The sequence below is a fragment of the Penicillium solitum genome, assembly GCF_028829755.1.
Source record: "Penicillium solitum strain IBT 25940 chromosome Unknown utg000009l_segment0_segment0, whole genome shotgun sequence".
Taxonomy (NCBI): Eukaryota; Fungi; Ascomycota; class Eurotiomycetes; order Eurotiales; family Aspergillaceae; genus Penicillium; species Penicillium solitum.
In genome coordinates this window covers 1,376,576-1,398,089 of record NW_027072128.1, presented here as the reverse complement: position 1 = coordinate 1,398,089, position 21,514 = coordinate 1,376,576, and the positions used below count along the sequence as shown (strand labels likewise).

The 21,514-nt window shown below is 48.3% G+C and overlaps 11 protein-coding genes across 11 annotated transcripts; 6 read left to right on the top strand and 5 right to left on the bottom strand.

Moving 5' to 3' along the window:
* Positions 1-37: 37 nt before the first annotated feature.
* N7455_011646 (putative amino acid transporter) lies at positions 38-2,224 on the bottom strand (the record flags this gene model as incomplete). Its single annotated transcript, XM_040961619.2, has 2 exons — positions 38-1,148; positions 1,199-2,224. 2 exons carry the CDS (start codon positions 2,222-2,224, stop codon positions 333-335), a joined length of 1,842 nt encoding a protein of 613 aa, XP_040807946.2. The 3' UTR covers positions 38-332.
* Positions 2,225-2,529: 305 nt separating this feature from the next.
* On the top strand, positions 2,530-3,684 carry N7455_011645 (cytochrome b5 reductase family protein; the record flags this gene model as incomplete). The annotated part of the gene is made up of 1 exon (XM_040961583.2): positions 2,530-3,684. The coding sequence occupies one exon, from the start codon at positions 2,530-2,532 to the stop codon at positions 3,682-3,684; it is 1,155 nt and encodes a 384-aa protein (XP_040807950.2).
* A 220-nt stretch (positions 3,685-3,904) lies between these two features.
* N7455_011644 (O-phospho-L-serine:2-oxoglutarate transaminase) lies at positions 3,905-5,299 on the bottom strand (the record flags this gene model as incomplete). The annotated part of the gene is made up of 2 exons (XM_040961591.2): positions 3,905-4,474; positions 4,535-5,299. 2 exons carry the CDS (start codon positions 5,297-5,299, stop codon positions 3,905-3,907), a joined length of 1,335 nt encoding a protein of 444 aa, XP_040807961.2.
* Positions 5,300-6,097: 798 nt separating this feature from the next.
* N7455_011643 (uncharacterized protein) lies at positions 6,098-7,694 on the bottom strand (the record flags this gene model as incomplete). Its single annotated transcript, XM_065606722.1, has 4 exons — positions 6,098-6,130; positions 6,178-7,190; positions 7,320-7,582; positions 7,639-7,694. The coding sequence occupies 4 exons, from the start codon at positions 7,692-7,694 to the stop codon at positions 6,098-6,100; spliced, it is 1,365 nt and encodes a 454-aa protein (XP_065459888.1).
* A 569-nt stretch (positions 7,695-8,263) lies between these two features.
* Positions 8,264-10,527, top strand: N7455_011642 (serine/threonine-protein kinase; the record flags this gene model as incomplete). The annotated part of the gene is made up of 3 exons (XM_040961609.2): positions 8,264-8,581; positions 8,650-8,877; positions 8,944-10,527. The coding sequence occupies 3 exons, from the start codon at positions 8,264-8,266 to the stop codon at positions 10,525-10,527; spliced, it is 2,130 nt and encodes a 709-aa protein (XP_040807937.2).
* A 404-nt stretch (positions 10,528-10,931) lies between these two features.
* On the top strand, positions 10,932-11,570 carry N7455_011641 (tetratricopeptide repeat protein; the record flags this gene model as incomplete). Its single annotated transcript, XM_065606721.1, has 1 exon — positions 10,932-11,570. The coding sequence occupies one exon, from the start codon at positions 10,932-10,934 to the stop codon at positions 11,568-11,570; it is 639 nt and encodes a 212-aa protein (XP_065459887.1).
* A 214-nt stretch (positions 11,571-11,784) lies between these two features.
* N7455_011640 (putative GPI anchored protein) lies at positions 11,785-13,030 on the bottom strand (the record flags this gene model as incomplete). The annotated part of the gene is made up of 2 exons (XM_040961597.2): positions 11,785-12,088; positions 12,150-13,030. 2 exons carry the CDS (start codon positions 13,028-13,030, stop codon positions 11,785-11,787), a joined length of 1,185 nt encoding a protein of 394 aa, XP_040807959.2.
* A 935-nt stretch (positions 13,031-13,965) lies between these two features.
* N7455_011639 (exopolysaccharide inner membrane protein-like protein) lies at positions 13,966-15,259 on the top strand (the record flags this gene model as incomplete). The annotated part of the gene is made up of 2 exons (XM_065606720.1): positions 13,966-14,885; positions 14,947-15,259. The coding sequence occupies 2 exons, from the start codon at positions 13,966-13,968 to the stop codon at positions 15,257-15,259; spliced, it is 1,233 nt and encodes a 410-aa protein (XP_065459886.1).
* Positions 15,260-15,684: 425 nt separating this feature from the next.
* N7455_011638 (uncharacterized protein) lies at positions 15,685-17,423 on the bottom strand (the record flags this gene model as incomplete). The annotated part of the gene is made up of 5 exons (XM_040961624.2): positions 15,685-16,143; positions 16,198-16,671; positions 16,720-16,798; positions 16,861-17,087; positions 17,142-17,423. The coding sequence occupies 5 exons, from the start codon at positions 17,421-17,423 to the stop codon at positions 15,928-15,930; spliced, it is 1,278 nt and encodes a 425-aa protein (XP_040807936.2). The 3' UTR covers positions 15,685-15,927.
* A 374-nt stretch (positions 17,424-17,797) lies between these two features.
* N7455_011637 (uncharacterized protein) lies at positions 17,798-19,246 on the top strand (the record flags this gene model as incomplete). The annotated part of the gene is made up of 1 exon (XM_040961587.2): positions 17,798-19,246. The coding sequence occupies one exon, from the start codon at positions 17,798-17,800 to the stop codon at positions 19,244-19,246; it is 1,449 nt and encodes a 482-aa protein (XP_040807963.2).
* A 693-nt stretch (positions 19,247-19,939) lies between these two features.
* On the top strand, positions 19,940-21,488 carry N7455_011636 (glycoside hydrolase family 88 protein; the record flags this gene model as incomplete). The annotated part of the gene is made up of 3 exons (XM_040961606.2): positions 19,940-19,963; positions 20,020-20,169; positions 20,220-21,488. The coding sequence occupies 3 exons, from the start codon at positions 19,940-19,942 to the stop codon at positions 21,486-21,488; spliced, it is 1,443 nt and encodes a 480-aa protein (XP_040807949.2).
* Positions 21,489-21,514: the final 26 nt, after the last annotated feature.

The following is a 21,514-nucleotide window of genomic DNA, read 5'->3' as shown; positions in this document are numbered from 1 at the left end:
AATGCAATATGCAAATATTATGAACATTATATATAGATGGTATGCACGACATGTAGTATGCAGCGCAGTAGATTTTAGTAATAAAACAGGGCAGAAGCAGATGCGGCATGGGGGCATCTTGAAACCAGCAAGAAGATAAAGCAATCAAAATGCACCCGCCTAGAGCCAGGTCATCACATCGTCGCCAAACAGGCTTCCATTGCAAGCGCGAATACAAACACACAAACACCAAGCACAGCTTTCACTTCGTACCATACACCCCAGCTATATATGCATGGGTATCACAATCATAAGATCAAACAAGAACGGAGCGGGTGGAGAGTTCCCCCGAACTATCGAGAACCTCGCTTCCAGAATTTCCAGCTGGGAAGATCGATCCGACCATCTCGCTGGTAGATACGCCAGTAGTAGACCGGTACGCCGGTGATGATGAACGCGACGACGATGAGGGTTTGCAGGGGCTCGGAGATGACAGCCCGACTGAGGAGGAACAGGCTTACGCAGCAGAAGATGATGGGTGTGGTGATCCAAGTGCGGTAGGGACGTTCCAGATGGGGTTCACGGATACGGAGGACGATCAGACCAAGAACGGTGAGGAAGTAGAAGGTGTATCCGGCTACACCGTAGAAAGTGACGAGGGTGCCGAACTCGCCGACAACAATGTAGATGGCAGTCAGGGCACTGTTAAAGGCCATGGCATAGATTGGCGTGAAGCCGAGTCTGGAGTCATCACCGAAGAGACGGGAGAGGGACTTGCGGGCCCAGGAGCGGCGACGTAGTCGGCTGCTTGCTGGAGGGCCTTGCGAGGGGGAGGCGTGGAGACCGATGCGGCCAAATATCGAGGGGAGATAGCCTTCTTTTCCGGCTGCGTAGACTAGTCGGCCGCTTGTGAAGGTGGTTGCGTTGAGGGCTCCGAAGCAGCTGGCTGAGACGACGAGAGCTAGAATCAGGGCTCCGGCGGCGCCGAACACTTTTGCGCCAAATTGTACGGCGACGGTGTTGCTTGCCTCAATGGTTGAGTGAGGGAGAACGAGGAAATATGAGACATTGGCAAGCAGATAGGATAGGATGACAAGTGGCATCGCCGTGTGGATAACTCGTGGCAGATCGCGGTTTGGGTTCTTGAATTCGCCTGTCACGTAGTTGGTCTGCAATGTATGAGTAGGGGAATTTTAGAGATAGTTTAGTGTCAACTTACATTGTCCCAGCCGTCAAATGCCCAGAGACCTGCATACAGGGCCACTGCAAAATCAGAGATCTCAGTGTTGGTTCCCTCGAACCATCCTGTTGTCTTCCATTCTTCGTTTGCGTTTCCTCCAGCCGAGAAGCCAGTCACAGCGACTATAATGCCGATGACGGTGACACCCAGCAGAGCAACGAACTTGAAGAACATGAAGAAATCACCAATGCGCGTGGCGAACTTGGTGGAGATGCAGTTGAGCAGAGTCACTGCCACAAGCCCTCCAAATGCAACACCCTTATTGATCCAAGGATTAACGTCGCCCACATCAGCACCCACAAATGCGCGAACGACATACTCGCCAAAAATGAGAGAGATAATCGCCGCAGAGCCAGGTTTCAGTACCAACACGGCGCACCATGCAAAAAGGAAGCCCGTCAGCTCTCCAAAGATCTTGGACAGATAAATCTGTGAGCCACCATTCAATGGAATTGCCCCTCCCAGCTCTGCATAGCTTGCAGCCCCTGTCCAGGCCAATAGACCAGCCACGGCCCAAACAATGAGCGAGGCGCCCGGCGACCCCGCGTTGGCATTGACCTGACTCGGCGACGAGAAGATACCAGATCCAATAATCAGTCCGACAATGAGTGACAGTCCATTCAGGTATGTCAATGTCTTATTCCGCTCCAGCGACCCATCTGTGAATGCTGGTCTGTCCGCGGACGGAGTACCTAGGGGCGCGTAGCCACCTTGTGTTTGCGACAGCGGGAATAGAGTGCCCCCGAAATCGAAAGCCGAGGATATGGAATATGAGCTTTGAGCTCTGTGGCGGCCTGTTCCTAGCTCGGCATCTGCATGCGATTCTGCGAGAGGGTCTTCGTCTTCGAGGGAGAGTTTGCGGGATGAGGAGATGCCGTCGGGGGAAGAGGAGCGTGATGACCCGCCTACGGAGCCGGGGGATGAGGATGCGAGGGAGGCGAGTTCTAGTGAATCTCGAGGCGCGGCAAGGCTGCCATTCTTGTTGCCTTGATATGTATTCGACATTCTCTTTGTGTCTAGCGTGTCTAGCGTCTATAGGTCGTCAAGGAGAGAGAGAGAGGGGAGGATGGCGGAAAGGTATGTCGTCAGGAGTGGCCAAGGGGAGTCTCCATTGCCCGAAGAGAATATGGAGAATGTCGAGAATGTGAAAACTGTAGAGAGGAGAAATGTCCAAAGTGTGTTGAAGTGAAGAAGAAGAAACCGCTAAAGGGGTGCATTTTCTTGTCGATCGCCCAATCGGCTCTCTCTTGGCCTCGACCCTTCGGACTTCCGCCCCCGCGATTTCTTTTTCTCTTCAATTACACTTCCACATGAACAACTTATCCTCTTTATGCTGTAGAAACAGCCAAGGTCTTGGAGCTGTAGCTCGACCTGTACGCTATGCTTCAACCTCGGCAGCCCCAACGTCACCAAAGTCCTCCCGTTCCAACTCACGCCGCTGGCTAAGCATCGTCTTCGTGGGCGCAACAGCAGCAGGTGCAGGCGCCTATATCCGATCTCAAAACACATCTTCCGCAACCCTGAACACCGAAACATTTACCAAATACAGTCTTGTATCACGCGAGCCCGTGTCAGCAACCAGCAGCCTCTTCACGCTCCGACCACGCAAACCCAGCGACAACAACTACGATGTTTACGAGGAAGCATGGCAGACAGGAGTCTGGAGTGTGATGTTCAAACAACCACAATTACAAATCGGACGAGATTATACGCCACTACCCACGACGGCGGCGACATCGCTAAGCATCGACGACGAGAATGAGGGCTGCCTACGGTTCTTTATTCGGAAGGATCCATTTGGAGAGGTCTCGCGCTATCTGCATAACATCGACGTAGGCGCTGACGTCGAGATGCGTGGACCCAAGATCGAATGCGCAATACCGAAAGAAACGGAGGATATTCTCTTTATTGCTGGTGGGACGGGGATTGCGCCGGCTCTGCAGGCTGCATATTCTCTTTTGAATCGCAAGCACACTGAACGTCGGCCGAAGATCCACATCTTGTGGGCGAATCGGTTGAAGGATGACTGCGCTGGTGGTCACAGTGACTCGCTGAAGCCTCAGCCACGCCGGGGCTGGTTCTCTGGGTGGTTTGGCTCGTCGAAGAGTCAGGCTACTGCGTCGGAAAATGCCGTGGATGTTGTGCGAAAAGAAGACAGTTCTATTATTGTGCGAGAGCTAGAGGCGCTCAAGTCTCAGTATCCCGGACAGGTCACCGTGAATTACTATTTGGACGAGGAAAACACGTTCATTAGAAAGGAAGATATCCGAGGTGCTATCGCACCAGCTTCAACAAACGACTCTCGCCAGAGCAAGAGCAAGTTGATTTTGGTTTCCGGTCCTGAGGGGTTCATCAGCTACATGGCCGGGCCCAAGGTGTGGGCACAAGGCCAGGAGCTCCAGGGCCCCCTAAAAGGAGTCATCAAGGAACTTGATCTCAAAGACTGGGGTGTGTGGAAGCTCTGACTACTTTCTCTTGCGCTTTTGAACCATTTTGTACCAATATCGGAATCCTTTTGTCATTAAAGCATATATATAGCATGGATATACTGGGAGTTATGTTGAATAAACAGTCGCAACTGTCCTGGACACATTCTAGCGTCCTATTTCGTTACCCATCACACATTCCTGGCCCAAAGCCCCAGGTTGAATTCGCTCAAACACCGATGTTATATCCAAACACAATCTACTGTTCCGCAGCAAAGTCCTCGAGGTACTTCACCAACTTCTGCACATTCTCCAATGGAACCGCATTGTAGTTGCTGGCACGCATACCGCCTACACTGCGGTGGCCCTTGAGGCCCTGGAGAAGACGCTTCTCAGCGCCAGCGATGAACTCCTTTTCCTTTGCATCATCGCCACCGCTGACACGGAAGCAGATGTTCATGCGGCTGCGGACGCTAACATCAGGGACAACCTGGTACACTTGGGGGAACTTGTCCAAAGCACCGTAGATAAGCTGCGCCTTCTTGTTGGCGATTTCCTCTTGCCCGCTGACCTTTTGGGCGCCAAACTGGGCCACCAGGTCGGCCATGACCTGACCAGCAATCCAAAGGTTGAAGATGGGGAGGGTGTTGTAGAGGGAGTTGTTCTTTGCGAGGGTTGCGTAGTCGAGAACGATTGAGCCGGGGAGACCGCCAATGTTCAACCGATGGAGGAGAGCAGGGGGAGGAGTCGCGGTCTGGGGAGGGAGGAGATCCTTGCGAACGATGGCAATGGAGATACCGGCAACACCGATATTCTTCTGTGCACCACCCTGTATATTTTGTTAGTTTACTAGTCCCATAATGAGGGGGGAAAATTGAGGCCAACTTACGAAGAGGACAGCGTATTTACTGACATCAACCTTGCGGCTGATGAAGTTGGAGCTCAAATCAGCGACGACGAGACGCTCGTCTTCGGCATCCTGACCCTGAGCCTCCAATGCCTTGGGGAGCTGCTGGAATTCGACACCATCGACTGTCTCGTTGTCGCAGAAGTAGACAAACGCCGAACCTTTGCCGCCCTCCTTCTTGGTAGGAGTCAACGACCAGGAGTCCTCAGCAGGGATCTTTCCAAACTTCCCATTGTTGGTCTTGCGAGCATCAAGAGCAATATTGACGTATTTCGAACCGATCATTCTGCTCGCTTCCTGGGCAGCCTTGAGCGACCAAGATCCAGTCACGAGGTAATCCAGCTTCAGCTCCTCATCGACCTCCTTCTGGAGTCTCTGGAAGACCAATTCGTCAACCTGAGCCTGTTCCGCATCGGGCTGTGCCTTCTTCACGTCGGCCTCGGCCCTGCGGCGGCGGCGCTCAATCCAGACGGGGACCAAGTTCTGCACGACAGCGCTGAACCCGCCACTGCCTCCGGCCTGCATGAACAGGACCTCATAGTTATCAGGGATGTCGAGGAGGGCGGAGAGGTTTGCTTTGGCATCGTTGAGGATCTTGTTGGCGGCGGGGGAGCGGTGGGAGATCTCGCCGAGTCCGAGTCCGGTATCGTTGAAGTTGACGAATGCCTTTGCGCCGGCTTCGACGACCGAAGTTGGGAGGGGAGCTGGACCGGCTCCAAAGTAGGAGACTTCTTGTCGGGACGGCATGATGTGATTAATTGAGGTAGACTGAGGTAGAAGAGAAAGAGAGAAGCGGGAGAGAAAAACCTCAAAAGTGTGGACCGCAGTGGATCAACCTTGGAGGAAAAGTAAGAAGGGATATGGCTTTTTATACGTTCAAATGACAGGATTTATTATAATTTGAACGTGCAGTAGAATATATTCACCGGATCTACGTTTATAGGTCGAATTAGCTGTTTTATAGGTCAATCTTAACTATGGCGGGGTATGAGTCAATTCGGTATGGGCTATTGAGTCACTATCTCGGAAGTTGAAGAAGTAAAATGGTTTCTCTAAAATGGTTTGAACGGACTGAATACATAGGATAGGTTTATTATAGACTTAGGTATATCACAATTGTCTAGGATCTAATCTATTCGAGATTTCGAGATCAACGTGGGAATGGCGGGGTTGATCGACACATACAAGGTTGTATAGTATGGAATGGTTGTTCTCCCAAGGGTATACATATGTATATGCAAAAGGCCCATATGTAGATATGAAGTAAAAGACCTAATTATCTTCCTATCCAATTGCTCTTTTTGTAGAGTCTGTTCTTCTGCCGGATATATATATAGAGAGAGAGAGATAAAAGATGAAGACCGACATCGGTAAAAGAGGCACGTGCTGTATTACGTGACTGGTTTGCAGTGTTTGTCTCCGAAGTATATAAAATTGCAACTTTGCAAGCTGCTCATTTGAAGTCACAGAACTATTAGCATTTTCTGTCAGAATTCTCGACCTCATTCTAGTTAGATCCCTTTGGCATGAAGCCAACTCAGTGGCTTAGACTGATATTTCCCCCAATCGCATCAATATCTATTTCCAGTCAGCGACGTACCATTTGATCAAAAGTCCAAACTTACTCTTTCGATGTATGTCACACCTTCCACTATAGCATCCTGCTCCTCGTCGTAATAGGTAAGACAAGTCAACACCACCTGCGCATACAACTTCCCCATCTTAGCTGGGAGCACGTTCTTGGCGAGATCCTCGAATAGTGCTTTACTGGCATCCACATTGGGCACGTTGGTGCTGCTTGCCTGAAAGATTTTGTTCGGGTACATCTCCCCGTGATTCGATGAAGATTCGTATTGGACCAAGGATTCCCAAAGTCCAATTTCCAGCAAACAAACGCCGAGACTGTAAATATCATGCAGCATGCGATAGTCCTCCTCGGGATATAGACCTTGACGCTGTGGATGACGGTAGATATTTCTGGCCCAGTCCGAGTCCCCCAATCGTCCCGATTGCTCGCCCACCATGCGGAAGATTTTAAATCCGGCCAGAAAAAGTGAGCCCAGCTCGGACTCTGCGTCTTCGAGGATCATAATGGTCTCGGGTCGGATATTCTTATGTACAAAGCTGTACATATGGACGAAACTGACCGATTTCGCCAGCTGGTTTGCGATACGCACTCGGTCGCTGAGGGGATAAGTTTGATGGCCGATGATGAGAAGTTGTCGTAAGCTCTGTGGTCGTCCCATGCCTTTAGGGATCTGAAAGACGAAGTCGAAACGGGACACATACTGAGGGGTGTCTTTGGCATCTATCACACCCGCACAATTGAGGATTTGGAAGACGAGTGGGTCAGAATTTCGAAGCCTCTGGGCTAAGTACCGGACGTCCTTAGTGAACGCCGATACATTGGATGCCTGGCACTCTGCCGAATCGATGATAATGGGTCTTTTTCCTGGGATAACAACCACAGAGGCGTCCGAGAATGTGATCTTTGAACGCTGTGCGCCTTGGAGAGCCTTTGCCGATAGAGTTATTCCCATATCTTCATTGACTTCATTCTCCAATGAATTGCGGAGATGGTAACTTGGGGTGAGAGCTGAAGAGGATTGAGCATTACGACGGAGCTCAGTACGGACCGCTGAGTCTGAAACCCTCAGTACTAAATACCATGTAGGCTCGAAGATCCTCTGTCATTCGTTCACATCTTCGATTGTTCTCTCGATGGTTTCTTTGAGTCGCATGGTGTACAGCAAGCGCTTTGACCAACCCAGGGAATCTTTGTCCGGCGCATGGTTCTTTAAAATCTTCTCGACCGCTTGAACCGCAATTTGCAGCTTTCCTTGCAACTTGGGATATATGAGACCCAGACAGTCTTGATACTTGGAGGGTAGAGTACGCCATATACTCTTGAGGAAGTCCATTTGGCACTCAGTTTTCACTTGAAAAAGTTCGATGGAAAGAATCTTGTCGTCAATTTCCGATTCGGCCCCTTTGAAGGTACGATATTTCTCTAATAATATACTTCCATATCTAAAACGAGTCAGTCAACTTAGGGAGCTCCTAGGGCTGAATGAGATACAACTCACTTCAAACAGAGATCAGCCGTGGCAAGCACGGCTAAGCCTAGTTCAACGCCGGACATTGTGATATTCCAAGTTTGAAGATTATCAGTTTAATTATAAGCATTTCGCTGGAAACAGCTCTATGTATTAGATATCCCCGGGGCTGTGTGTGGTTCTAACTTATTCAGAACGCCTGCAGCACGCACTCAGCCTCGTCGGGCTTTCGGGGAAGCTAACGGCCTTTACGCCCCTTCATACCCTGGAAGGTTCGCGAGGAGGCCACAAAGCATTGGGGTAAAAAGATATTTGGAGTTAAGAACTATCCAAACATCAGGGGTAAGATCTTATCCTGCAGCTATGAATTCTTTTTTCTTTTCTTTCTTGAGTAGCCTTTGATAGAGTAGCCCCTCAATGATATTTTGGTGCCCATTAGGGCTGGGCCCGGTGGCTGGGGGGGCTGATGGGTGATGGCTGATCTAAGATGCAGCCAAGATATTTCGGACGCAGTAGCTTGAACGCCTCGTCCACAAAACTGCCATGTGATTGGTGTGGACTCAGAACGAGTATGAGGGGTAACGGCGTGCTTATTTTTGGATTTCCTGGGCTTGGAAGTTATTATCTTGAATTCTTGATCTTCCCCAGTCTCAAGATGGATACTCTCACCGAGTTGGTCGAGAAGAAAAGACTGTTCCACCGATTTCAACATCCCTATACCATCCACGTTTCCCTCAATCTGAGCCATGATGGAGAACATCAGCCCGAAGTTCAAAAGTGGAGAAGAGAACAGGGAATAGGGATCGGCGGGGGAGGGAAAGTCTTTCTTGAAGTTCTTGAAGTCCAACCCTCCGAAGCTGGACAACCAGCCAAATATAAGTTCCGTGCAGTGAAAGAGATTGCAAGGAGTGGAGTGACGGATCGAACGTACAAGCGCGAGCTCAAGGCGATCTTCAACTTCTCTCAGAAAAAGGTATAGATGGTTGATCACCTTTTCTGTAATAACTGCTTGTGCTAACGGCTCATTTCTTACTCTGCTAGTACAACGATTTGTTCGTCAAGTCATATGGCTGGTTCCACACCGATGATACCGTCTTCATTGCCATGGAGTACTTCAAAAACGGCGACCTCGGGCAGCACTTGCAGCACTTGCAGCACTTGGGCAAACCACTCCCTGTTTTGGAGGCTCAACAGATTGCCGTTCAGATCTTGGAGGGACTTTATTTTATGCATTCCGAAGGCTTTACACACAGAGACTTGAAGCCAGCGGTAAGTAAACCCGATGAATGTGATGTACTATCACCGAGGGAGATGTATCTAACGGCGATATTGCAGAACCTGCTGGTCGTAAGCTCACGACCCTGGAGAATCAAGATCGGCGACTTCGGACTCTGCAAACAGGTTTTGGGAGATTTGACGTCCCTTCGTACTGAAGCCGGAACCCCTTTGTGGGCGCCCCCTGAATACTTTTATTCAAATGACCGAACAGGACATTACACCAGCGCCGTTGACATCTGGTCATTTGGCGTCATTGTCTTTTATATGCTCACTGGGAGGCAGCCATTTCTAGGCACTATTGATGTGATTGAGTATGGACGGGGCCAGGCCAAGTTTCCAGAATCCCGTATTGATCCTGACAGGAATGGTGCCGATTGTGTGGACTTTTTGAAAAAGACAATTGCATCCAAGCCACAAGATCGGTTGAGTGCGTATCGTTCCTTGGGACATCCCTGGCTGAGGGCATATCGAGAGAGTTCTTCCCTTTTGAACCCGATTGGGAAAGTCAGTTCCACATCCACATCACCTGCTTTGCCTGCGAATGGCTTCGGACCCAACAAGAAGAAGATATCAAAAGCCTCTTCTGACATTAAATCCTCTTCAGCCTCTGGAAGTTGGAGCTTTCTTGACAACACTCAGCCCGAAAATGCAACGGTGATGCCAGTAAGAAACGGCACCGACTCCGCACTAAAACCGCCCAGTTTGCCTGTCAATAGCTCGAAATTCAGTAGGGAAAGCACCCCAGAAGTCGGTTCCAACATCAAGTCCCCTTCGACTTCGGGAAGTTGGGGCTTTCTTGATAAAACTGAGCCCGAAAATGCAACGGTGATGACAGCAAGGAACGGCACCGACTCCGCACTCAAATCGCCCATTTTGCCTGTTAGTGGCTCGAAAATCAATAGAAAAAACACCCTAGAAGTCGGTTCCAACGTCAAATCCCCCTCGGCCTCTGGAAGTTGGGGCTTTCTTGGTAACACCCAGCCCGAGGATGTGACAGTGATGCCAATAAGACATGGCACCAATTCCACACTCAAATCACCCACTTTGCCTGTCAGTGGCTTCAAATTCAATGGGGGAAAGTCTCCTGAAGTCGGTTCTAACGACACACCGTCTTCGACCTCTAGAACCCGGGGCTTAATTAAAGGTTTCATTAATCGAGTTCGGCCCAAAGAGATAAACTTGGTACCAAGCAAAGAAGCACCTAGCTTTACACTCACACCACCGACTTCACCTTACCATGGCCCCAGATCCAGTGAAAAGCAGACCTCGGAACTCCGTTCTGACGACAAACCCTCTTCAATTCTTGGCACTCGGGGTTCTATTAATCGAGCTCAGCCCAAAGAGACAAACTTGGCAACAAGCAAAGAAGTATCGAGCTTTACATTGACACCACCGACTTCACCTTACCATGGCCCTAGATCCAGTGAAAAGCAGACCTCAAAACTCCGCTCTGACGACAAACCCTCTTTAATTCTTGGCACTCGGGGTTCTATTAATCGAGCTCAGCCCAAAGAGACAAACTTGGCAGCAAGCAAAGAAGTATCGAGCTTTACATTGATGCCACCGACTTCACCTTACCATGGCCCCAGATCCAGTGAAAGGCAGACCTCTAAACCCCGTTCTGACGATAAACCCTCTTAGGTCTCCACTCGCCCTAAGCATTTTGATGAAACTCAGTCCAGAGTAAAACTGGCGAAGAAGCCCAGACCTTCCCCAGGAAAACCAACCCAAAGACATAAGAGCTAGCCCGGTATTTGGCCCCTTGTGCTTATGGGTCAATCTATGGCTGAAGAGGCATTCCCAGGACGCAAAGTTCCCCGAAGTGGACAAGCTGCGGGATCGAGTCATACGCGGAAATTGGACAGCTGTGGTTCCTCTCGCGTGCACCATTATAGAACAGGCCCCATCCCATCCAAGCTATGGCGATTCTCAATGCTGCCTAGGGTTCGGGCTATTTTATAACAGGGAATATAAAGAGGCGGAATCCGTCTTTCACAAAGTCCCCAAAATTACGGCGCACTACCAGAGACTACACGGTTTGTGTGATGCTCGCCAAAATTGCGTTCCAGCAGGATCGCCAAGATGAAGCCATTTCAATCGTACGGCTGACTTTAGACGTGAGACTTAAAGATCCGTTTGCACTTCATCAGAATCTCCTCACCGTACAATACGTCCTTGGAGATTTACTGGGACGTGATCTCAGGACACATTCGGAAGCAGTGAACATCCTCACGGATGTGATTTCGCAGAGTTGGAGTCTCCATGGACCAAACGATCGGGATGAGACCTACGCCTTCGCCTCGCTAGCTGATTGCTATTCTCTGGGCCAGGATTGGACGATTGCAGCTCACTTTCTCCGGAAAGTAATCGCGACCAAAGCATATAGCAAGGGGTTGAATTGGAAATTTAACCTCCTGGATTGTTATGGCCGAGCAGGCCAAAAAGAGGAGGCATTGATATACTTCCGGAATGACTTGAAAGATGTGACCAAGGAGCATGGTACTCACAACATACACTTTTTGGAATCACAATTTGTGCTTATGAAATTACTTACGAGTTGGAAATTGGGTGATGAGGCAAGGGCATTGGGCAGCAGTATTGTACGTCTTCGTCGGGAACTTAAAGTTGAAAATGAGGTATGGCCCGCATGGTTGGAGGATTTGAACTCCTTTGTCTGTGTATGAGTATGAGGATTGCACGAAGCAACTGAGCGAAGAAGAGAAGTCGACAAGAGATAAACGCACTCCCATTAGCACTCCTATTGAAGATTGGAAGAACCCCTTTCCCGCTGATCCTTTTCAGTTCATCGGACAGAGAAGGGGAGGTCCTAAAATGAAGCGGAAATGAATGTCTTGCTGTTGCTTTCCATCAGAGACCTGTTTAGAACAATGATCTCCCCTAAGAAATCCGATATAGCAGAGAGCCAAACCCAAGCACATCAAAGCCACCCGATGACGAGCCATAATTTCCACCACCACCTTCAACACCGTCTGTGGAATTCGCGTTCACCAAGTCCCGGTAGGCATCTGTCCAAGATGAGTTGAGGCCCTTTATCTGGCCGTAATGAGCAGAGAGCAGCTCGAAACCGGGCCGAACAGTTCCCCGCGAAGCGTTTGAAATGACAGTCTGATTTCCCTGGTAGCTTTGGTACAGAGTGTAGGGCACATCATAGCCAACATTGTACTTGGCGACATATTCAGCCCTAGATTGCTTAGTCAATAATTATGTTTGAAGCCAATGGTATTTTATTGCGGGATACTGACGCATTGAGAATTTCGTTACTGTATTCGGCGAAAAGGTCATCTCCCTGGTTAAACGCCTGTTGGGCTATGACGCCAAGAAGCACGAGGTCCAGTGTCGAATGGCCCTGATCCCGGCCAGCTTCTTGTCCTTGTGTCAGGACCTTGTCCGAGCCAGATTCCGTGTAATTGGCAACCGCAAAAACAGGCAAAGCCCCGTTTGAAGGGCCAGTGCGGACATAGTTCAACGCGTAATCGTACATGGTCTGATTATCGGTGAAGATACCGATAGCAAGGAGAGAGGCGAGGTTACATTGATCCCAATTGGCGTAGTAGTGATAATTGTCTTGCCCGTTATGCTCTTCCATGAATCGGGTGTTCATCGAGGCGAATACATTCGTCAACATGGTGGCAGTAGCAGTCTTGTTACTACTATCCCAGCCAGAATAATCAGACATCAGCTCTGCCGCATTGGCCATCTGGTACCCATAAATCCCAGAGGCCAGGAATTTGTCGCTGGTACCCTCGATGGCGGTCAGAGTGACAGCCCATGAATTCAGAATGTTGACCGCGGCATCTGCATAGCTCGTGTCGTTGGAGACTTTCCAGCGTACGGCAAGTTGGTATGCGGCGGCAGTGTCTTTGTACAGGGACGGATAGTTTTGCCCATCGACGCCGTTGTCACCTCGATACACCGTCTCTTTGGGATTAGGCTGGTAGGTTGACTGGGCATAACCGCTCGTGGTCAACAGAGTCCAAGTGGTATTCCAAGGTTCATCCTGGTTGGCGACGTGCTTCTGGATACGCTCGAAATCCGACGCGGTGTGAAGCGCCCCCGGGTGAACAAAGGCTGCTGTAGACAGCGAGAAGGAGAGAAGAGATAGATAAGAGAGAAAAGTGGGCATCTTGGAGGTAAAAGAGTGACTGGGAGTACAGATTCAAAGTAAACAGCGCCGGTCGTTTGAATAAATAGTTGAACCTCCTGATCGAAGTCCGCATATCCATACCCATGATGGACATCCCACTGTGTGGAATAGATTAAGCAAAACCAAAATGATATACAACATAGGAACCTTCACGGTGCCCCTGTTTCAGGTGAGGGCTACATAACCTGCACCAATCATTCAACCCCTCAGAGGTGACGGGGAAAGGTCGGAGACTGTCCGGCTGAACGCGCGTCCACAAATCTGATCGTCAGTATCTCCAGGTGTTCATTTTCAATACAACATAAATTAAAAAAACATAGAAGAGTTACATAAGATTTGAAACACAAAGTGACTGTGGATTTTATTTTGAGCCAAAGGGCTGCTCTCCCCGTTGGATTTAAGCAAATCCGAGCCGGAATTGCGATCGACAACCCATATTAATACCACGAACTGGAACTTTTCAATCTAAATAATGGGGGGATCCCATTCAGGACGTCAGCAGAGTCACCCTTTCCAACGTAGACACGGCAGGGTTGGCGTAAAATGATTTCTCAGGGTACAGAATCGTATGTTGTATACTCGTATACTCGTATACCAACCCCAAACGGGACTTAATGTGTATAAGATGGTCCACTATTTTCTTTTTTCCTTTCCCCTTTCCCCTTTCCCCTTTTTGTCCTTTCTACCTTTTCAATACTCCGCATTGTCACTTGAGAGCGAATGAACGGCAATGTGCCCCTGCTATATGCGGGGGAGTGAGTATACCCAATGACCTGATCGGAGCCGGAGAAGAGCGCGGAGAAGAGCCCGGGGAAAGTCTGGGGGACATGTCGGTGTTGATACTCAAATATATAAATCAAATGATTGTCAAATCACTTGCTTTTCCGATCTTACCTTGTATCCAAAGCTCTAACATGCATTTCAAGAATATCCTTGCGTGTCTCACTTTATTATCCACGGGGTGTGCCGTGGCCCACGCAAAGCCGTTTGTTCACCCAGGCGCACTACACACAAATGAAGATATTCAAAGAATAAAGAAGTACGTGCAAGCCGAATCCCAGCCATGGTTCCGTGCATGGCAACATCTGGAGTCTACCACATTGGCCCAAACGACATGGTTTTCAAAGCCTCACGAGATTCTTGTCCGCGGCACCAATGCTACATGGCAGCCCACCCCTGCCCAAAACTATGGCGACGCATACCGCGACGCTCATTCAGCGTATCAGCTCACACTCCGCTGGCTCATAGGAGGCAACACTTCTTATGCTGACCACGCCGTTCAAATTTTGAATGGCTGGGGCTCGACACTCCGTGATATCAACGGCACCGAAGACAAATTTCTCGCAGCAGGTCTATACGGTTATCAATTTGCCAATGCAGCTGAGCTCCTGCGTGTGTATCCTGGGTGGACCAAGGCCGATCAAACCGTGTTTGGCGACATGCTGAACGATGTATTTGCCAAATACAACTTTGATTTTCTCGAGCATCACAACTACAAAACAAACTTTTACTATGCAAACTGGGATTTGTGCAATATTGCTTCTCTACAGGCAATTGGAATCTTCAATGATAACCAAACCATGTATGAGTACGCTGCTCACTACTGGCAATATGGCCTGCCAGATAGTAGTGTTGTCGTCAACGGTGCACTGCCGTACTTTTCCATCGCCAACTTTACGGAGGATTCCGGCAAGCAACTGATGCAAATCCAAGAATCTGGCCGTGATCAAGGCCATGCAAGCCTGTGCATTGCTTTACTGGGAGTCATTGGACAACAGGGGTGGAATCAAGGCGTTGATCTCTTCTCGACATACCAACACGAGATTCTCCATGCGTGAGCACCCTCCTTTCTCACAACCTTGAAAAGAGATTGACTAATAATTGTTTTGCTATAGGGCTGAATATGTTGCTAAATACAACACCAACAACACTGTTCCTTACACCCCTTACATTAGCTGGGAGGGCCTGCTGAGTGTTGTGGCTAGTAAGGACCGCTTTAGTGTCCGACCAGGATACGAGGCAATTGCATCTCACTATGCTGGTGTCAAGCATATGAATGCATCGTGGTCAATGGAATACCGGGATTACGTTAATCAGAATATCAGTGCGGGTGTTGAAGGTGGCGGTGGTGATTATGGTCCTAATTCTGGCGGCTATGATGCGTTTGGCCACGGTACTTTGCTGTACCGGATTGAATCAGATGCATAGGAACTCTTTCACATAACTGCAAGAATGAATTCATGTTTCTCGAATTTTCTGTGAATCAAACCGTCGCCCATTGAGGTAATTCTGAGTGATTACTGTTGAGATGATTTCTGAGATGAATGCGTGATAGGTAGGTGACTGAGATATAGCCACATAGTTAATGTCCAAAGTGAAGTTTGGGGAAATACAATATACTACTACTGCTACTACTATTTAGCTTCTACCATTTCCGAAAGAAGTACAAAATTGAGGTGAACAGATGGCCACGACGCAAAGTGATTTGGTAAAGGATCATATTAAAACCGACTTTAAACTACATCGAATGACCGTTGTTATGATAGCCTAAGCAGAAAGCTAGGCTCTCGTTCTATCTAATAAAAGAGGAGAATGAAGAATATGATACTTCTGTTTGAATTTCGTAGATATACGCGCAATCTCTGTACTAGTAGACATAACGGAAATTTGGATTCTCACGATCTGTAAGATCCTGGAAAGCCAAGTCGTGAGATATTTCACTTGTCGCCCGTTCTTTGGAACGGTTCCTAGCCATGATAATCACCCGTGTTAAAATAACTATGCCAATATAGACAGCATAGATTATGACGTGCGTCAAGAAGCCATGTAGATAGCGAGGAGCGTCTCCATCCCGGAAAATCTGGGGCGCAATCAGATTACCAACGGACCAGCCAATAAAGAGCATCGTCATTGTAAAACTCTTCTTTGTTTGTCCAGCAATATTTCGAGTGATGAGTGAGATGATCATGTTGCCTTGCGCGGGGAAAAAATTGTGTGCAATAGAACGCGATCAGCATTCCTCCCGCGTTTGATGGAGTCGGGGTAACAACAAGGATGACAATTGTGCCGATAATTGACGGGATTGTATACAGCTATACTCCTAGATTAGTCAAATGTAGCAGTCTCGTTGGACACAATTTACTTACTATCATCACAAGGCACGTTTGCTGGAATCGCTGGGATGCCCACGCAGATCCAATCATGACTATTATACTCCAAGCTCCCTGGGCAATATTGAGGAGTTGGGTTTGAAGAAGCGTGAACCCAAACTTTTGGATGATGAGATTGGAGAATACCCCCAGGCCGCCAATAACCAAGTTAGCAACCAGGATGAGCATGACACAACACCAAACCAGGGGATCCTTGAGGGCTTCGACCACCTGGTATTTCTTGTATTTTTTATTCTCAATACCCGTCTCATTGTGTCGAACTCGTTCAACCATCAGACGTTTGTCATCTTCAGAAAAGCATTTGGCTGAGAGAGGACTATCGGGGAGGAAAATGCCGACAACGATGGACCAGACGCATGTAAAGAGACCGAGTACCAGGAACAGAAGTTGCCAGTTTTTAATCGGGCCATTTGTGAAATGGGAGACGCCAAAGCCTAGCAGGCCTCCGATCTAAAAGTATTAGCACTTGATGTATAAACCAAAAGAAGAAACACATACAATTAGTTGCACTCCACTCATACAATACCAAATCGAGTTCAAGAGGGATTGTTCTTCTCTCTTATACCACATTCCTGTCCTGTGAAAACCTTAGCCCATAATCGCTTTAATAAAAAAAAAGGGACTGAGAGTTGCACTTACACTAGCATCATTGCTGGCTGGACACAACTCTCAAAAAATCCCAACAGAAATCGGACCGTCATGAGAGACGCAAAGTTGGTTGATGCCGCTGAGCATGCCACAACGGCTCCCCAAATAAAGATATTGATAGCGAGTGTCTTTGCGACGGGGAACTTCTGTAGAAGCAAGTTTTGCGGATATTCGCCGCATAAGATGCCAATATAGAGGATGGTCCCTAACCATGAGTACTAAGTATCCATTAGCTAGGTGTGGATTGGATATGGGAAGCACGAAGGACTCACTTCTTGGCCCACCAGGTGGGCATCACTTTTGATACCCATGATAGAGGCATAGTTTAAGATGCCTTTATCTAAAGATTGACAGAAATAGGTGACGACCTGGATGACAAGGACACGACGAGTGATCTTCCAGAATAGTCGCCGGTCCGTGGCAGGATCCATTTGAATCGGGTCAGCCATGTAGGGATCTTTCTTCTCGTTTCCATCTTCGCATGTGTCGGCCATATTCGAGTTCGATTTCATCTCCTCATGGTCGACGGTGGCCATTTCAGTTTCTTTGGCCATCATGCGTAATGAAATAGTAAGATAGCCCAAGTAGTTTCGGATAGATGAATAATTACATCCTAGTTGGATGGAAGTGAGCTATCTATATCCCCAATCCCCATATTAGCCGACACTCTCACATTTGCCAAAGACGAAGTTAGTGGCCGGAAGAAGTCCCGGACATTCTCCGGGCATAACCCCAATTTCACGGGATCTCCTCTCTGCCAATTTGATTTGAACACGGGAGTTGCTCCATCAGTTCCTCCGGTCTCCGATGAATGTCAGATTTGTATTCAAAACACTCAAAGCCCTTAACGCACCGATAAATTGTCATTCCTAACAAGTAATGATGCCCACCATATTCATTTCCCCCAACACAAACCCCATTTTCAACCATGGTATCTGCGTCAATTCAAACATATGATAGTCCTCCGGATCTTTTGATCAATCAAGATTTCATCGTTCATGTGCAGCCAAAAATAGAAACCGAAAAATGGTCGCAAGTTGCGACCTACGCTATTGATGTGGCCAACGCGAACGTCGCCCGCAATGACTTCAATCATCACTCGATCGCTGTGGCGTCCTTTGACTTCAATGGACCTGTTAGAGTCAAGGTCACATATACGCCGGGCTCAGTTGACTTGGCAGCGATCCGACCAGCCTCGCGAGATATCAAGACCGAGTTGCGAGACAACGTAATCACATTCACTTTAGATCGTGCCCAAGATGTGATGCTCGAACTGAATGGCAACAAGTGGAAAGCCCTCCACTTGCTCACAAACACCATTGATCCAGATGCCCCGAGCGAAGATACCAAAGATGTCTGGTACTTCGGACCAGGCTTGAATCAAGGATCGGCATACTCGAGGATCACGGACGGGGTCAATCTCATGGTACCGGCAGGTATTACCGTGTACATCGCCGGTGGGGCGTTCATCAATTTCCGGCTGAACTTTGTTGGTGTCTCCAACAGTGCTGTGCGAGGACATGGCTTCATCCTCGGTCCGCAGGGTGGATATGTCCATCGAGAACTCGGTGGCGCAATACATATGAGCCAAGCGAGCAATATTCATGTGGAAGGTGTCACATCCCTGGGGGCCAACGGATTCAGTCTCTCTGCCGGAGAATGCACAAACGTGCATGTCGATAGATATCGCTCATTCTCATCTTCCGGCAATGGAGATGGAGTGGATTTCTTTTGTTCATCCGAAATCATGATCGAGAATTGCTTTTTGCGCAACTCGGACGACACCATTGCCCTTTATTCTCATCGCTGGGACTGGTATGGTGATTCCAACAACATCACCATCCAAAATTGCGTTTTGCTGCCAGACATAGCCCACGCTATAATGATGGGTACACATGGCAACTGCGCCAACCCCGAGATAATCAGCAATGTCACTATCCGGAACATTGATATCTTGGACCAAGAGGAGAACCAGCTGTGGTACCAAGGATGTATTGCTATCAATGCTGCCGATTCAAACTTAATTCAAGATATCCATGCAGAGGATGTCCGGGTGGAAAGGATCACTCGCGGCCAACTGTTCAATATCCGAGTGATGCACAATAAGATGTGGAGTGCTGCTCCTGGGCGGGCGATTCGAAATGTCACTTTCAAAAACCTCTCTTTGTGCACCCGTGACTCTAGAACTATCAATCCATCGCTGATTTTGGGTTATAACGAGGCTCAACGCGTTGAGAATGTTACTTTTGAGAACCTCAGGATCGACGACAAGGTGATTTCTGACCAAATGGAGAAACCCAGGTGGTATATGGTCTCAGATTTTGTTCCTTTGTTTGTCAATGAGCACGTCAAAAACGTCAAGTTCATCGCGTCATGAATTATCCCTAAAACAAACCCCTTCTTTGTTATCTGCTTCAATGAACAACATTACAACTCTGTCTATCTTTGAGTATTGTGTAGATTCCAGAGGATACATTCTACTATATGAATAAAGTTAATGACAGGCTTCAGTGCATGTATTGTGTTCCTTTGACTATCGAATAGGATTTTACCGTTAATCGGCTTAATTAGTATGTAGATACCAGAAAAAGGCTGGCTTCCATTAACAAGTGGGTGCTGTCAGAATGAGCAACCTAGTAATCCTCCCCCATTGTATCTGATATGTATCTGATATATTGCTCAAGGGAAAGATGTGCTTAATGTATTGCAATCGACTAAACCACGAACTCATATGTCCAATCCCCTTCGGAGATTCAACGCCCAGTTCAATCAATGCCTGCACATTCAGAAATCCAAATTCTAGTTTGGATAGAGATACTTGGTATATCACTATTATTCCTCGGAGTCGGTTGCCTAGTCTCCGGCGGGAAAGGTCCCGGAGCAAACCCCGGGTACCAATATTTCACCTTAGAAGGCTAGTCCCTAGGTACTGTTCATAAGTACTTCAAGCTTGTATAACGATCCAGTTTCCTTTCTAGTTGGTTTTATTTCATCTATCTTATTTGTCATTTTCTTTTTTTTAGTCATTCGATATCCAACCGACTCCGGTACACGACTTTCCGGATCGAAAATGCCTCTAGAAAACAACATCACTGTATGGTTTGAACGAAATACTCTCGCGTATATTCTTTTGCTAAATGTTTCCAACAGATCACGAAAGTCAGTCCAGAGCCATGGGAGTTCCCTGACGTGAATGGTTTCAGCACAGCTCGGACATCACGAGAGCGAGTGACAAAGGCACTTTTTTCAGAGTCTGTTGAGGCAAAGCTATGGCGTGTGGCTGCTCGTGCATTGAGAAGCGTAAGCATTACTGTAAAGTACCCAAGAAGCCCAGAGCTGACTATATCTAGTCCAACCCGCCCGTGCTCTATCCGGAATATACCGACGAAAAAGGCAATTATGTCTACCGAACCCTTGATTTCTGGACATCGGGCTTCTTTCCTGGGTCCATGTACCTTTTGCTCGAGCGGTCCATTCGGTATAATCGAAGGGTGTCTCTACGTAAACCTGTCGACGAGACAAGACCTCACCCACTGCAACTCGAGCACCTATGTCGGTGGTGGTCGACTAATCTTCATCAAAACGCACTCAAACGTGATACACATGACGTCGGGTTTATGATTGCACCGTGGGCTATGAAAGCCTGGGAGATGAAACGGGATCCAGCTGCGTTCAGCACCTTGGTCATGGCCGCGCACTCCCTTGCGAGTCGGTTCAACACAGTTACGCAGTGTTTGCGCAGCTGGGACACCTGCATTACCAATCGGTACCAATTCACAGATCCATCCTTGGACTTTTTGGTGATTATCGACAACATGCTCAACCTTGATCTCCTTTTCTGGGCTGCAAAGGAGACTTCGAATTCCGCGTTATATGACATTGCGCTGGCACATGCGCGCACGACACAAAAACACCATATTCGGAAAAACAACAGTACATTCCATGTCGTGAACCTTGATACGGAGACCGGCAATATCAAAGCTCGATTCACAAACCAGGGCTATAGTGATGACAGCTGCTGGGCTCGAGGACAGGCATGGGGGATTTTGGGGTTCATGCAGACCTTCCATTGGACTCGGGACTTGTCGTTCCTGAGTGTAGCCAAAGATCTGGCTGACTACTTTATTGCGCACTTGCCAACTGATGGAGTGCCGTACTGGGATTTCAACGCCCCAGTGACAGAATCGTGTCCCCGTGATACGTCTGCAGCTATGATCGCTGCTTGTGGCATGCTTCTTATTTACAAAGAGCTTATTGGTAGCCAAGAGGCAAGGCACTACCTCCATCAGTCGATAAAGCTAGTCAACAGCGTGGTTGATATGTTCCTGGGTCGCGAAACTCTTCAGTTTGAGGCTAGACGTCTTGTATCGCAAGTTCCAGTCTACCCAGATGGCTGTATCCATGAGAAAACTGGGGACGGCTTCGATATTCTACAAGTTGTCCATGGTATTGGAACTACACCCAAGGCATGTGAGACTATTCTGGGCGGAGCCACCATTAATAACTATGAGTTCGCGCCGAGAAGGTGGTCAAACCATGGGCTGGTTTATGCGGACTATTACTTTTTGCTTTTTGGCAATATGATACTTGAGATGGGGCTTGAGTCTTCTATCGTGTGATAGTAATGCAATAGAAGGGAATAGGA